The 14,569-nt window shown below is 44.3% G+C and overlaps 1 protein-coding gene across 13 annotated transcripts in view; it reads right to left on the bottom strand.

Annotated features, from left to right (window-relative positions):
• Nucleotides 1-14,569, bottom strand: part of TNRC6C (trinucleotide repeat containing adaptor 6C) — an 80,853-nt gene that overhangs the window by 19,543 nt on the left and 46,741 nt on the right. For 9 of the 13 annotated variants that reach the window (XM_085522765.1, XM_015879952.3, XM_015879954.3 and 6 more), the window contains 6 exons: nucleotides 11,537-14,128; nucleotides 6,972-7,181; nucleotides 6,018-6,184; nucleotides 5,271-5,351; nucleotides 4,242-4,299; nucleotides 3,897-4,042 (listed from right to left, as the gene is read on the bottom strand). In XM_085522765.1, the coding sequence (XP_085378891.1) occupies nucleotides 3,897-4,042; nucleotides 4,242-4,299; nucleotides 5,271-5,351; nucleotides 6,018-6,184; nucleotides 6,972-7,181; nucleotides 11,537-14,128 (3,254 nt within the window). The remainder of the gene's footprint in view (nucleotides 1-3,896; nucleotides 4,043-4,241; nucleotides 4,300-5,270; nucleotides 5,352-6,017; nucleotides 6,185-6,971; nucleotides 7,182-11,536; nucleotides 14,129-14,569) is intronic. The other 4 variants (XM_015879951.3, XM_085522764.1, XM_085522767.1 and 1 more) reach the window with 1 other exon arrangement.

The raw sequence follows: 14,569 nt of genomic DNA, 5'->3' as shown, positions 1-14,569 counted from the left end.
AATCATTTCAAGCTCTGTGTGCGCTCTCTTTCAGGTGCCATTGTTTCCTTTGTGAACAGAACTACTGACCAAAAAGAGACCAATGCAGTCCATTCCTGTGCCCCAGATTACTCAAATATTGCCCCACTGATATTCTTTATCCTCCTATTGAAATTAGGCAGCGCTGGGGGAGGTGGAGGACAGCCTTGCTATAGATTTGGGCATCTGATTTCTGCTAAGTTCTGCTCTTTGGTTTTGTTTCCAACACGCTGCTTGCATTCACTCAGGTTTGATTTTCTGAACTTGAACTTACTGCAAGAAGGCAGACTGCTGCACAGCTCTGTACCCTACAGCTGGGGCTGAAATCAATTCATTTCACATCAAGGGTTCAGCCATTCTCAATCCAGACCAGGTGATGCCTTCACTGCAGACAGTGGTTTGTTACCCATTATTTTTCAGGCTTCTGCATTACTTCTTGTAAAGCAGTATCTTCTAACCCAACTTTTCCTGTCCATCTCTCTTCAGTGTTGCTCTCACAAATGGATTCGTCCCAAGGAGAAACAATTCAGCAACCCCCCCACATATCAATAATCAAAATGATTCTCCATCCAGCCCTGCATTTAACTTCATACAAGGGACTCGGCACAGCTGCACAATGCTACCACAGGCAGTATTTCCTCCTACATTTACTGAACACAACGCACCATCCTTATGCTCAACACAATATTACTTTCAGGACACTGGAAGGTCTCTCACAACAGTCCCATGCAATAGATGTGACAGAATGCAAACACTTAAGATATTTTGGTGCTATGAGCAGAGGATTCCTGGACCCCCTGGCAGTCACCTGCCCACAATAGCTGTCACTTTATGAATGAAGGACCTCAAAAAGATGCATGAGGATGAAATATAACATCTGTTATCCCATAGACAAAAAACTGACACTCAGAAGCGATAAGTGGAACCAGAATGTGAGGAAGAGGCTGGAAAAAAATCCAATAAATACTACATTTGAATTAGGAACAAGAGAACAGTGCAGACAAGAAGACTGCATGTGGAAAACCATGAGTGTGGTCAACGACCACCAAGACTTTTACACCTCAACAGCAAAGAAAAAGCAGATCAGAGACCAAAGCAACAGCAAAAAGAGGGTCTTAATTTCCAAGGAGAGAATATCCTACATGCTCAAGAATTTGGGAGGATATTTGCAAGCAGCATCAGGCTAAGGAAGACAGGATTCCATGCTGGTGATATGTGATAAAGCATAAAGAAGGGAAAGCAGAGGAGAACAGGTGGGGACAGTGAGTGAGCCCTGCAGAAGGTGATCCTGAACTAATGCCAAGGATGGCTGATGCTGCTTCTCTGACTTTGACCACATACTAAATCACAACAAACAAAGTATGTGGCAGAATAAAACACACCCAACTTGAGTTCTAGTGCTCAGGAGTGGTGGTCAAGACCAAGCCCTGAAAAGAGCCTATTATTTCTGCTGTCCTTCAGGATGCTGCCAGGAACACCTTACAAGCATTTCTTACAAGTTTGATGTCTCTAGAAGACATCATATAACATCTTCAAGTACACCTGATGCCTAAGTACAACATGCTTGCCACCAAGCATAAGGTAACATGGTTGAGATCACGTATCAAGGTACTGCTAGGCTGGATTTTTGTTTTCTCAAAGCCACTGGATTTTCTCCTTATATGGCGCTACAGAGCAAGATAATTTCCTGGAAAAATAATACAATTAACAAAGCACTGAGTGCCAAAGACTGACTCAATGCAATACAGCATAAAGAATACATGAGTTAGGTGCTGACAGCATCAGCTGACTGAGGCAGCAACAAGCACAACCACCTAGCTTACAACTTCTCGAACACTGAATAACTCATGGGAGACTAAAGCTGAGGAAAAGGATAAGGGCAAGACAACAGGTAAAGTGAGGAATATCAGCTAGATTGCTTTGTGCAGCTGGGGCACCAACCACAGAAAAGACAACCTAATAGAAAGAGAGGCAGCTCCAGGTTTGTGCTCTGAAGCATTATCCTGAAGGGCAAAAAGGCTCTGAAGAAGAAGAGCTACTCCAGTAGCATCAGATGTAAATACAGAGAGGATATCATAGGGGGGAAGGGAAGAATCTATTCTTAGTGAAGAAGCTGTATTTGTTTAATTCATTTAAGCAAGTTGTTCAACACTAACAAATATAGTTTGGGATTATTCCCTTTGTCATACTAAAGTCACTGTGACAGATCACGCCTAGACTGACAGATTTTACTTGCTGTATGAATACTAATCATTCTAGTACTCCCTTCTCAATACCTGTGTTTAACATATGTTTCCATAATTATGCGTTATGCTGCACATAATACAACCCTCCCTTCTGCAATAAATTTACTGCACAAGATATTGCTATTCAAGAGAAGGGCTAGCTGGCATGCATGCACTAATTCTGTAACCTCAGGTGGCAGGAAAAGAAAAAGAAGAGCCAGGTAAAGCCTCACATGTTAGGGAATGAGGCTACGATGGACACACACTGATACCTTGTCTCTGGGGAGTCCCAAAAGAACAAAGCTTATTAACCTCCCAGAAGCAGAAAAGCATTGCTCTGATGTGTAATCTTGGGAGGAAACTGCCATGCCACTGTGATAGCATCTGAACTATCACCAAGAACTTTGGTATGTATGGACCTTCATATAGAAGCTTGTTTTTATTAATATAAATAACCCATAATTATGTAAGACACTTTTGTGTTTAATCAAATTAGCTCTTTTTAAGGGTGGTGCTGCACCAGAAGAGGAACCCAGCAAACTGTTTAGTCCATGCTGACAGCAGAAATACTGCCTGTAAGCATTCAAAAGTCAGTGTTTTTCCAGGTGTCCCAGTGCACTGCCACACTGATTTTCTTAACACAATATTGGGATCCTGCCACAGCTCACGCCTTGACTTTGACCATAATGCTACACTTAAGCCTGTAAGAAGGATGGACGATTGGAAAGAATGATTATTCCTGGTCAGTAAAGTTTTCAATGCAGTCTGTTAACAAGACTAGGCAACCTGCCTCACATCCTGTAAATAGCTTATGTAAAATGAACTGGTTTCAGCACAGCTTGTAAAAAAGGCACTGCTTTCTGCAACTGAAAAATTAATGCCTTATGAGCGTTTCAGATAACTCATGAAATAAAGACTGGCACCACAGAACACTCACTTCCTTATGAATGACTTTGGGTGGGAGGGATTCTGAGGTGTTTTGGTGAGTCTATTTGTAGGACATCGCGTCAGGCTGCCACTCTTATTTCCTATTGCAGATCTGGCTGCACTTTTCCCTACATTCAGTTCTTCAGGCACTTTGAATCTTGGACACCTCTAACGCCTGAACTCTCCTCATTCATTGCACAGAGCTGGAAAATTTGTCATACGTGACCACAGAAAAAGAAGCTCATTTGAGAAGCTGTTTACGACTGTGTCTGCTCTTTGACTTAAAAATACCTCAGCTCCTCATTCCTGACTTTTCTGAAATACTGAAGCAGCTCAAAATGAAAACGAGAATTAGAAGCCTCTCTTGAAGATTTTGACCTTGATTGTATCCGATAACTTGGGCAAGGGCTGCTCTGAATGCCAGGACTAAAAGAATAAAAGGATTTCCCCACTGCATTTCTTTCTTTTTCTCATTTCTACCTCCACCGCATTACTGGTTTCTCAGGCTTTCTTTTTCACTGTAACACTGGGGATGATAACTGCTTATTTCTACACGTCAATCAAATCCGTGATCCCTTCCAAAAGGACTAAAATCACCCAAAATTAAGAGAGAAGAAAATACCACACTTCTCTTCACAGCTTTCTAAGCATTCACAGTAGGATTCAGCGGTATTTCCCCAGTGTACAGTCATAACCTGTATATCCCACTCCTACTTCTGAACCTACCTTGTCAAGGAAGGTGGGGCGGTCCATGGAAGACTCTTTGGAGATTGGTGGTGGGCGGCAGCCAAGGGGTTTGGTGACCATTCCATTATAGTCGGTCACTCCCATTCCACGCTTGTCCATTTCCACCTTCTTTTCCAGCAGAGCACCTTCAGAGAAAAGGAAAAGGATTCAAGAAGGTGGCACAGTGAATTTGCCAGCATCAGTTCTTCCTGCTTACAAAAGCAAATACACCTTCATTAAAAACATGCCATCCAACTGGACTGAACAAGATGAAGTTCTCAGAAAGGTGAGCTTTGGTTATGTTGCATTAGAGGAAAAGAGGAAATCAGCTGCAGAGACACTTACTCATGGCCTGATCGAGATTCATATTGTTGCTCTTCAAGGCCTCTTCCGCTGGTTCTCTCTGTCAAAAATACAGATCACGTTGAGAGAAAAACTAACTGTGCTTAGAAGATTTTAAAGAAAACTGAGAAAACACACCATAATTCTGGATTTAATATTTACTCAGTGGCACAAATAAAGCCTGCATGTATTTTTCTTCTGCTTTTACCAATTCTCACAGCAGTTCACTTTGTTAAGTATGAGCCACTTCTACAAGGTCAAGCCACAGTCCTCTGCTATTCTAAATTTCTTCTTGTATTCTATGGTTTACTTAAACATTACTACTATGTGCCCTTCCTTAAAAAAAAACAGCTTTACTCTCATTTCTTCTATTTAATAAGGAATTACTACTGAGCTTCAAAGTAACTTCATAAAAAAGTTTCCTCCGTTCTATAAATATCATCAAGCAATCTCAGAGAGCACTCTGTTAGCTTATGACACACTTCTGAAATTGAAGTACATTTCTAATTGTGTAACAGAACTGCTTCCCAGTCTGAAGAAGACACCAACTTTCTCTAGTTACAGGCTGAAACACAGAAAGACAGCAAGTACAAGATCCCCATCCCTGCAGGCATTCAAGGTCAGGCTGGATGTGGTTCTGGGCAGCCTGGTCTGGTGGTTGGTGACCCTGCACATAGCAAGGGGTTGGAACTGGATGAGCATTGTGGGCCTTTTAAACCCAGGCAATTCTAAGATTCCATGATTCTACCAACAGCTTAGGTTGGATTTTAGGGGAAAGTTCTTTACTAGAAGAGTGGTTAGGTCCTGGAACAGGCTGCCCAGTGAGGTTGTGGATGCCCCGTCCTTGGAGGTGTTCAAGGCCAGATTGGACGGGGCCCTGGGCAACCTGATCTAGTAAAGGTGTATGTTTGGTGGCCCTGCCAGGCAGGGGGTTGGAACAACATGATCCTTGAGGTCCCTTCCAACCCGGGTAATTCTGTGATTCTGTGAACGGCTAAGCGCCAGGTATGCTGAACTATGAGCTCTACTCACAGGGAAGCCCATATCTGTGAGCTGTTTTATCAGGCGGTTCATGATCCAGGCCTCATCTTGCTTGCTAGATGTCTTCATGCCCTTGGTAAATAAGCAGGAGATTCCATTAACAGTTGGCTTCCCATCCCCATACCAGTGAGATGTAAATCATGTACACAAGCAGTTTTTCTCATTAATAGTACATACTCTTGCAAGATATATCAGTACATTAATAAAGTATTCAGAACCCTACAATCATTGCAATTTTGTTTCCCTTCCCCTACAAATCATCTAAACTCCATCTCTATTCAACAGGCATTCCATGTACCACTTCCTATTTGATTTGATGACCACTGAATCAAAGCCACCTTTGAATTTAAGTATTTCATGGTAATATTTGGCAGAGAACCACAATGAAATAAAGAAGTCTGACAAGCTCGATTGAATCATGCTGATCACAGCCTGATAAGAGATATTTTTTGCTGGACTCCTCCATCACAAACTACTGTTTGCTCTTCTACCACCACACAAAGTGGCTGAAGGCCTCTAACAGTTTTCCTGTTGATATATCCTCGTTTCTTCACCCTTGCCCTGGAAACAAGGTAAGCTGTGCTCCAATACGGAAGCAGTGAGCTGTGTTTGTGTTCTGGTGCCGGGGTACATTTACTGCTAGATGTAATGCAATAGAAAATCACTTTAACAGCCAACTCCAGAAATGCTGCTCTGCATTTCTACTCATTCCCAGAGACCATCTTTATGTTTTCTCACCTTTTGAAGTCCTTTCTTTGGGGCATTCCCCCAGGAATTACAGGAGGAGCTGCTTTCTTGTGAAGCAGTATTATTCCACATATCTCCTTCTTCATCTTCCCACTGACTAGTACTGAGATTCACTTCATCCCCACCACTGCCCCAGCCTTCTTGCATAGATTTTGAAGCTGGAGGGAAAGAGGAAGAAAACAAATCAGATCTAATTTTATGCAAATTTAATAGAAATAGACTTTTATACCATAGCCCACGTGCTAACGTCTAAGTATTTTCAAGAGATATAAAGGTTCATCAAATAGCTTAATTGGCATTGAATGATAAGGACTCCTCCTTTGAAGCTAACAAAAAAAGAGAAGAGCTCTAAATACAGCTATAGAAGAAAAAAGCCCAGCAATGGTAAATCTTCCCTTCTCCTAAACAAGAGAAAGCTGTGATCGTTCCCGTCTCCTAGGAACAAGGAACCAGAGGTATGACCACACGCTCCTTGTGTACAATTTTGCTTTCAATGAGTCTCAAAATTCCAGCCACCGCATTCTTCCACCGAACAAAACCAAACTGAGAGGTCACTAATGGCCAGAAATTCATTCACATCTCAGAAGAATGAGGTCTGAAAGGAGCGAGCAGACTGCAAGGAACACCGTACAGCAACGGGCTGTGTCAGCTCAGTCTGTTTTATTCTGTTTATTCTGCTTCAAACAGGGATTACTCATTCTAAGAGCTCTCATTCTTCTTTTCAGGTTTTCTGGGACTTTTAACCATCTCTCAGGGCAGCATTTAGCAGCAATAACACTTAACCATTATCACAGCCTGAACAGAAGTTTAAAAGCAGACCTGCAGCCTTCAGGGCAGTTGGAGACTTAACATTTTTATCAAATAACCTTCATTAGAAACCAAGAAGCAGAAAGCAGCTCACGGCTGCCCTTTCTGTCCCCCATCCTGCGATGCTCACACACCTACCTGGTTTGCACAGTGCTGGGGCAGCAGCTGGGGCGGCTGTTCTGCCATAGGTCCCTGCCTGCTCAGCAGGGCTCTCTCCCCACCCCGTCCCACTGCTGGGGGGTTTCCCCCATGCCGACGTGCCGTTATCGACTGCAGCAGAAGGGGATGACGGCTCTCCCCAAGAAGCTTCGCTCTTCGTGTGGACGTTAGGCATTTCTCCCCAGCCTGCTGGAGCGAAGGGAGAAGGAACAGCGATGAGAGGAGAGGTTTCTTTTGTCAGTTATTTCAAATTCGGACATTTTATTCCAGTCTTTAAATGGAACTAGCATGAAATAGTAATAGAGTAACTATAATTAGTTACTCTAACTATAATTAGTAACTGTCCTATGAAGAAAGGTTGAGGGCTTGTTTAGCTTGGAAAAGAGAAGGCTCTGGGGAGACCTCATTGTGGCCTTCCAGTACTTGAAGGAAGCATATAAACAGGAGGAGGAACGGCTGTTTACAAGGATGGACAGTGACAGGACAAGAGGGTTTTAATGGTTTTAAACTGAGACAGGGGAGGTTTAGGTTGGATCTTAGGAGGAAGTTTTTCACCCAGAGGGTGGTGATGCATTGGAACAGGTTGCCCAAGGAGGCTGTGGATGCCCCATCCCTGCAGGCAACCAAGGCCAGACTCAAGACATTATTTGTTTCCTAACACTTTCAACATAGATTATGTATGTTGATAGCATTCCTTAAAGCTTTTATTACATCTCGTGGCTGACTGTGTTCACCGCCTGCCCCTTCTCTGAGGCTCTGTGCAAAAATCAATGTGTTTTTTTTTTAATAGCAGACCTAGACAAGACTGCATTTACAATGAGGACTGGCAGGTAGCAGTCCCTGCTTTCCTGCAGTGTATTACTTTAACTCATTAGAAGACGTAAGCTACTATAAAGAAGCTGCCTCGGTCTGGCTTGAACGTAATGCGCTTAAATCTGTGTGCCACCAAGCTTAGTGCTGGAGCTGTGTGTGCCAGGAACAGCTTCTGCAACCTACAGAGGAACACAGAGCAACACGACAGAAGTGGAATTTAATGCATCCATTACCTCTAACAAAAAGGTTTTTTGGTCCCAATGTTGGTTGTTGGTTTTAACTTTCTTTTGTTGCACACGGGAGTTCAGTATTTTGTTGAACATTAGCACTTGAGAGAAGTGCTTTTGGAGCTGAGTGCTATTTAAGTGCATGTGTTTTATTCCAGTGAATGAAGGCCCTGCCCATCTGTAGCTTCCGGCTCACAAAATAACAACAGGACTAGTTAAGAAGGAAACAATTCAGCTCACAAAATCAGCCTTAAACCAAAACCCATGTATGAGAAAGGCAAAGTGTAATAGGCTGTAGACTATACATTCCAAAGAACTGGTCCTGTTGCTGCTTTTTAATCAATGCTGAATCTCGAATGAAAACCACAGATGTGCAACGTCCAAGTTCAGTTCTTTAAATGCACTGAGAAGTAATATGGGTTTACAAACAACGACGGAGCTAGGCTCCATTGAAAGATAAAGCTTGTAAGTACCCAACACCAAGCAAAACGTATTAAACAGAAGTTTTCACACTGTCTCAACAGATCAAGTTCAGTGCAGGAACTAAACAAATACAAGCCAGAGGATGCTGTGTGCTGCAAAGACATTCTGGGGTGCATGCCAGTGCTGGCTCTGTTTTCCCTCCTGAGGTAAGGACGCCCCTGCTAGCATCACTGTCTTTGTGCTACCTTTGCATGGCTCTGCTTTACAAACCTCACAGGGAGGGTAAGGTTACACACTCAAATGGATGATGCTAAATCCTGAAGTAAGTGGAAAGAAGATGTTTGCCTTGTAGCCTCCAGAAGAGTCGTTTGTAAATGAGGCCTTTCCTGGATTTTTACAACATCTATCTATGTGTTGTATCTGGAACAGACACAGGTGGAACACCGGTTCAAAGTGCCTGCAGTCCCAGTGCAGCAGATCCCAAATGTTATTGCAGAGGGCTGAAGCAACACACAGAGCTACTTCTAAGCTCCCTTACACAGCCCTTGGGAAACAAAACACCTTTGTAACGGTCTCAAATCTGAGCCAGTCTTCCACTTTCAAAAGTTCTTACTATTTTCCTCTCTGAAAACAAGACACATGAAGGGCTTCCCTAAGAAAAAGCCCCATGCTTTTAAAACAAAAAACCAAACTACAAACAAATGGCTCTGCATGAATGCTGTTTTGCAACAGGATAAGCTTTGCTAAAGGGCTCCTTGGCAAGAAAGCGAAGCATTAATACTGCAGTTTTTAAACTGTTAGAATTGCAAGAAACAAAGAGATCACAGTGAGTAATGAATATGGCCACACTGGCAGAGTTTTGTTTTATAGAAATAATAACATAATTAACACTGGGCTTCGGCCAACAGGAAATCCTCGAGGGAAAGTGAAATGTTAACTGAGTTATGGCAGGATGCAGTTGTTTTCCCTCAAAATAACCCTATAGGCATTTAGACGATAGAAACTGTTCTCCTTGAAGTTGTCTGGTCTGCTGTATATCACACACAACACAGCATATGACTACAGTGCAGGCAAACTGAAGTATGAGCGCCTTATGCAGATGGAGATGGAAGAGATTTAGCATAAAGAAATTCATTAGTCTGCCCATGCAGCGAATAAACAAGCTAGAGCAGTGTGTGCTTATGTATGTACCCACGGGAAGGTGCCTGTACACTTTAACCTCAGGTCCCATCTCCTGCAAGGTTCAATGGTGGGGGCTCAATGCCTTCTTGCATGGCTCTGCACTGGTGAAGCTCACAGGACAGCACTGAGTCCTTCCCAGCATTTGTAGCAAAGATTTCTTGTTGTTTGGGATCCAAAACAATTCTTTCTCACTCATCCCTATTTGCAAAACCTTTTGTCACTCTGTCTTTCTAAATAACCCACCACTGGCTTAGAAGGGAGCTCCAACAACCTGAAAGGAGTATATTTATCACACCATCTATTCCATTTTTTCTGTGCATTTATTTACAACACAGAAAGGAAACTCCTTAGAGCGCGAGGTATGTACCAACATCTGCTTCCCATTAACAGCTTTTAAGCTCTGCAAAGAATGCTGAGAACTTCTGAGGATGGGTGACAATTCGAATAACAAGGCTGTAACTTGGCCTGCATTTCTGAGCTAACACAGCATAAACTTCTATTTCAAAAGGAACTGCTACTTATTTCTGAACCATTAACCAGTTCTGTGCAGCAAAACTAAGAGCTACCCATTGGGTATCAGTGTGTGACTGTGCCATCCTACAGCTACACAACAGGCTTCCCTACTGAGACAGGAACAGAATGGGGGATTCATCATTCCCTGAACCATTTGCTGAAACGGGTGGCTTCAAAATAATACGCATTTCTGACTGCACCAACACACTGCTTCCAAGAAACCCTTCCTTTGCTACCACCTCCGGGGAGGCAGCGCTGCACACCAACTGCATTAGAAACACATGGAATCATCCAAAAATCAACTTGTGTGGGGAGAACCAACCAACCCAAGCTAAGGTTGCCTTCGCTATAATCCAGACACGTCAGCTCTCAGTTTCATGGTTCAATACGGATAAAATAAGATAAATGATAACTGGAATGTGGCCACGTACAAAGCTCTTAGAAGATTCCTCTTTCTGGAGCACGTTTGTTTTTTGACAAATACATCCTCAACTGTTAAAATATTTCAGCAGAGTAAGGAACATGAAGCTATTTTTGTACAGACATTACATTAAGTTTGAATTATTTCACAACATCAAAGGGAAAGAAAAAAAAACCACAACTGATGGCAATAGGGAGGAGGAGAACAAATCCTGCTTGGAGAAAAGCACAGTTAAGAAAGCCAATATTTAGGCATGGCCAAGACAAAACAAAAACTTGGACACAAAATCGGATGAGAAATGTTAAAGAGCACAGCAAGATTGGATTTGAGATGTCTGTGGTTGAGACACAGAGCAGGGCTTCCAGTGACATCTATTTAAATACCTCTCCTCTAAACAATCTTTTTCTCTGTACCTCCCCCACCTCCCGTTGATATTCCTTGCTGTTCATCTACAACAGCATCTTCTCTATCATTAGAAAAAAACCTCATGCTCTTCCCAGCCAAATAATGCTTAAAGCCTCGTATCTGGAACAGAACTGAAGTGGAATGGCTTTTTTCAGCCACCCTGAATATTAACATCTTTAACCAATCCAACTTTATGAGACCCTCATAAAAGCCCAGGATACAATCCATGCTTGAGACCCGAAGGATGGAAGAGAACCATTTCTTCACAAACGACAGCAAACAGAAGAAACAGCACTAGTCTGGATTCATGCAACAGCCAAGAAAACATCTGCTGCCAAGAGATAGGGTTTGTAGAGAAGAAACAGACGCTCAGTGTCTAAACAGGAATAAAGACTGAGTAATAGTAACAGCAGACAAATAACAGAAGAGAGGTTAGCAAAAAGACATCCAGCTCTGCGAGGGCAGAAGGTGCTAACTAATGGTGAAAGACCTTTATATGGACCAACATGCCAAGTACTACCGGCATTGGTACAATGGAGCTTACAAAAGTACTGTCATACCTGGACCAAGCAGCGGGGACCGGTTCGGCTGGGCACTTGACTGGTGCGATGGCTGAGGTTCAACCATGTTTGTGTTGATAATGGTGCTCGTGGTGGTGGTATTGGTTGTGGTACTGCTCTGAATGATAGGATTATTTCTATCCCACATATTTACAGTCTTGTTGTTGTTGTAATTTGGGTCGCCCCAAGCTGAGGTACCATCATCAATCTCCATCTTGCGGCGAATGGACGGTGGAGATGGCTCTTCCCAGCCAGTTGCCTCACAGTTCTCTTTTTGTTTGGCTGGCACTGGCCCACCAACCCACCCCGACCCCGTCTGTTTTACAGAAGCAGCTCCTCCCCAGTTACTCACACTGTTGTCCTGGGGTTTATTAGCCCAGTTTTGTTGGGGGCCTGGCTTTAAAGATTCCCCCCAACTTGTACCTGTATTAGCCTTGCTGTTTGTGCCGTTTCCCCATCCACTGGTCCCAGACCTCGTGGAATCATTCCATCCAGACCCCGACCTATTGTCAGAATCCCATCCAGATCCATTCTTCTTCCCATCACCCAAGTGTCCGGGAACAGATGATGAATCTGTCCAATCTCCACCTCCTGAAGTCCAGCTTGGATTTGATTTCTGTCCGTCTCCCCAGTTTTGAGATTTGGGTTTCTGAGGTTCACCCCAGGTAGGTGATTTGTCCTCCTGATTTGCGGTCCCACTCCAAGTGTGGCCGCTTTTGGCAGCAGCAGCATTATTAACAGTAGTAGAGCTTGCTGACTCTCCCCACCCCCCTGGGCCATTTGGTGCTTTGTTGTTATTGTCTCCCCAACCTGTATTTGTTGGAACAGCTGCAGGTGGAGAGCTGACCCACCCAGATACTGAAGAGGTATTTGTACTGTTCATGATGGACCCATCGTTCTTCCCCCCTGAGTTTGAAGATTGAGTAGCTGCACAACCCCAGGCCTCCGTTCCATTGTCATTCTTTCGTTCAGACCTCGGGGACTCTTCAAATTCCCAGGCAGTGTTTTGCTTTACAGGGGTCTGTCCCCACCCTGTATTGGACAGGACCCTGGGGTCAAGGTCATTTCTTGGCAACTGAACTTGCCCTTGGTCTATCATCCCTTTGTCTCTCCTCCTGCCTTCTGCAGCCCCCTCCCTCCCCGTACTGCCTTCATTCTGACTGCCACCGCTGTCATTGCTTCCTTCGCTAGCTGTGGTGCCAGATGCTGCAGCTTTGGCCCAAGAGTTTATTTGTTCGTTGCCCTGCTGCATGGCAGGATTCGGACTGGTAACACTGGAGCTATCCCACCCCGCTGATCCTTTCCCATTGATGTCGCTATTGGAATGCTGGTTTGGGGGTTTGACCCATTCACCGTTGACACCGTTACTGGTGTTACGGTTGGGGTGGCCCCAAGCTCCAGAATGCATACTACCAACACCGCTGTTGCCACCTCCCCTGCCCCACGCCAGTACCCCAGGACCAGACGGAGGCCCCGAATCCCACGCACTCGCTCCGTTGCCTTCCTTTTGCACAGCACTGCTGGATCCATTTTGTTTAGCACTTAATGCTGAGTTCACAGTGTCTCCATTCCCCTGACTGAACCCAGAATTGCTGTTTCCTGTGGCAGGATTACCTGGGGACATCCCCCAAACCGAACTGCCCATTCCTTCACCACTGCCCCCACTGACTTGAGAAACTGATGTTCCATTAGCACCAGGAAGGCCTTGCAGGTGGGGCGGGATGATGGCCCCCATACCAACAGCCATCCCCCAGTTCGGCAGTCCATTTGTCTGCATTGCATTGATAGGGTTTGGTGAAGAGTTCATGGGGTTAGTGTTATTTGGTCCATCAGTGTTAAGGTTCTGAGGTTGTACGCTGAAAGACACATTCTGAGAAGTGGACGTTTGTGGTTCTGTGCTCTCTTGCGGCAGCAAGTTTCCCCAAGCACCTAAGGTGCCTGTCGGGTTCCCATTCTGGTTGCCCATGTTCTGACCTATGGCACTGACCGGACTGCAAATACTGGAAGGGTTGCCTGCTCCCACAGTTCCCTCATGTCCAAGTACAGGCCAGGCAGCTGGATTGGCATTAGGGTTAAGGTTAAGATTAATGCCAGCATTTGAGTTGGAAGCACCCCAGCAGTTTTGACTTCTACCGTCTCCAATCATGTTGTCCATCTTGCCATCCCCACCGCTGGCAGAGCAGTGAGCTAGGCCAGAGCCAGAGCCTGCAGCCATGCCCCACACTCTGGCCGAGTTGCCGTTACCGTTGGCTCCACCAGATCCAAGGGCACTCTGGTTAGAAGTGCTTTGGACGAGTGCTCCGTTGGCGCCATTATTGCCATTAGTTTTCTTTGTATGTCCAGTGAAGTTGCCTTGGGCACTCCCTGTAGCCATGCTACTGTTCTCTGAGCCACAGTTGGAGGCAGAGTCAGTGTCTGTAGTACATTCTGAGGCAGATTCAGTCTCAGCTCCTGTGATGGAAGGCCACGCTTCCTTGTCAGTCCTGTCTATTATCACTTTATCCCAGCTGCAGTTGCCTTCACTCCTGAAAGTGGGCTGCTGTCCCCAGTGGGAATTTTCATAATGGTCTCCCAATCCACTGTGACTGAGATCTGAAAGGATCCAAAAAGGTTGAAAATGAGTGCACGGTTCAAGCACCACAAAACCACAGTTAAGTAAGTACTGCTTTACCCTGCTAGCTGTAACGCTGTGCTCTGCACTGAAGTGCAAAGCATCCTAAAATTCAAAGCATGTTTTCCAACACGATACAGCAATTTTCTTCAGTACAACAAACTACCAAACCCGATCTTTTGTGCTGTTGCTGTTTTGTTTCTTTAATCTGACAAAACTCTCAATTCAAATGGAATAATTCCATTCTAGAACAAAGGCACAAAAACGTTTTACGTGCAGTGGCAAGGCTTATTAAAACAATAATGCACTCCATAAGTAGATGTTAGCAAATACACCAACCTCCATGAGAAATCCAAAAAGCACATGTGTTAAAAAAATGAATTATTTGACTCAGTTCTCAAAGAGCACCCAGTGATAAAACA

Source organism: Coturnix japonica, chromosome 23 (assembly GCF_054131305.1).
Source record: "Coturnix japonica strain WE chromosome 23, WE-NBRP24, whole genome shotgun sequence".
NCBI lineage: Eukaryota > Metazoa > Chordata > Aves > Galliformes > Phasianidae > Coturnix > Coturnix japonica.
Note: the sequence above shows the minus strand (reverse complement) of the source record. Positions and strands in the feature narration are given on the sequence as shown.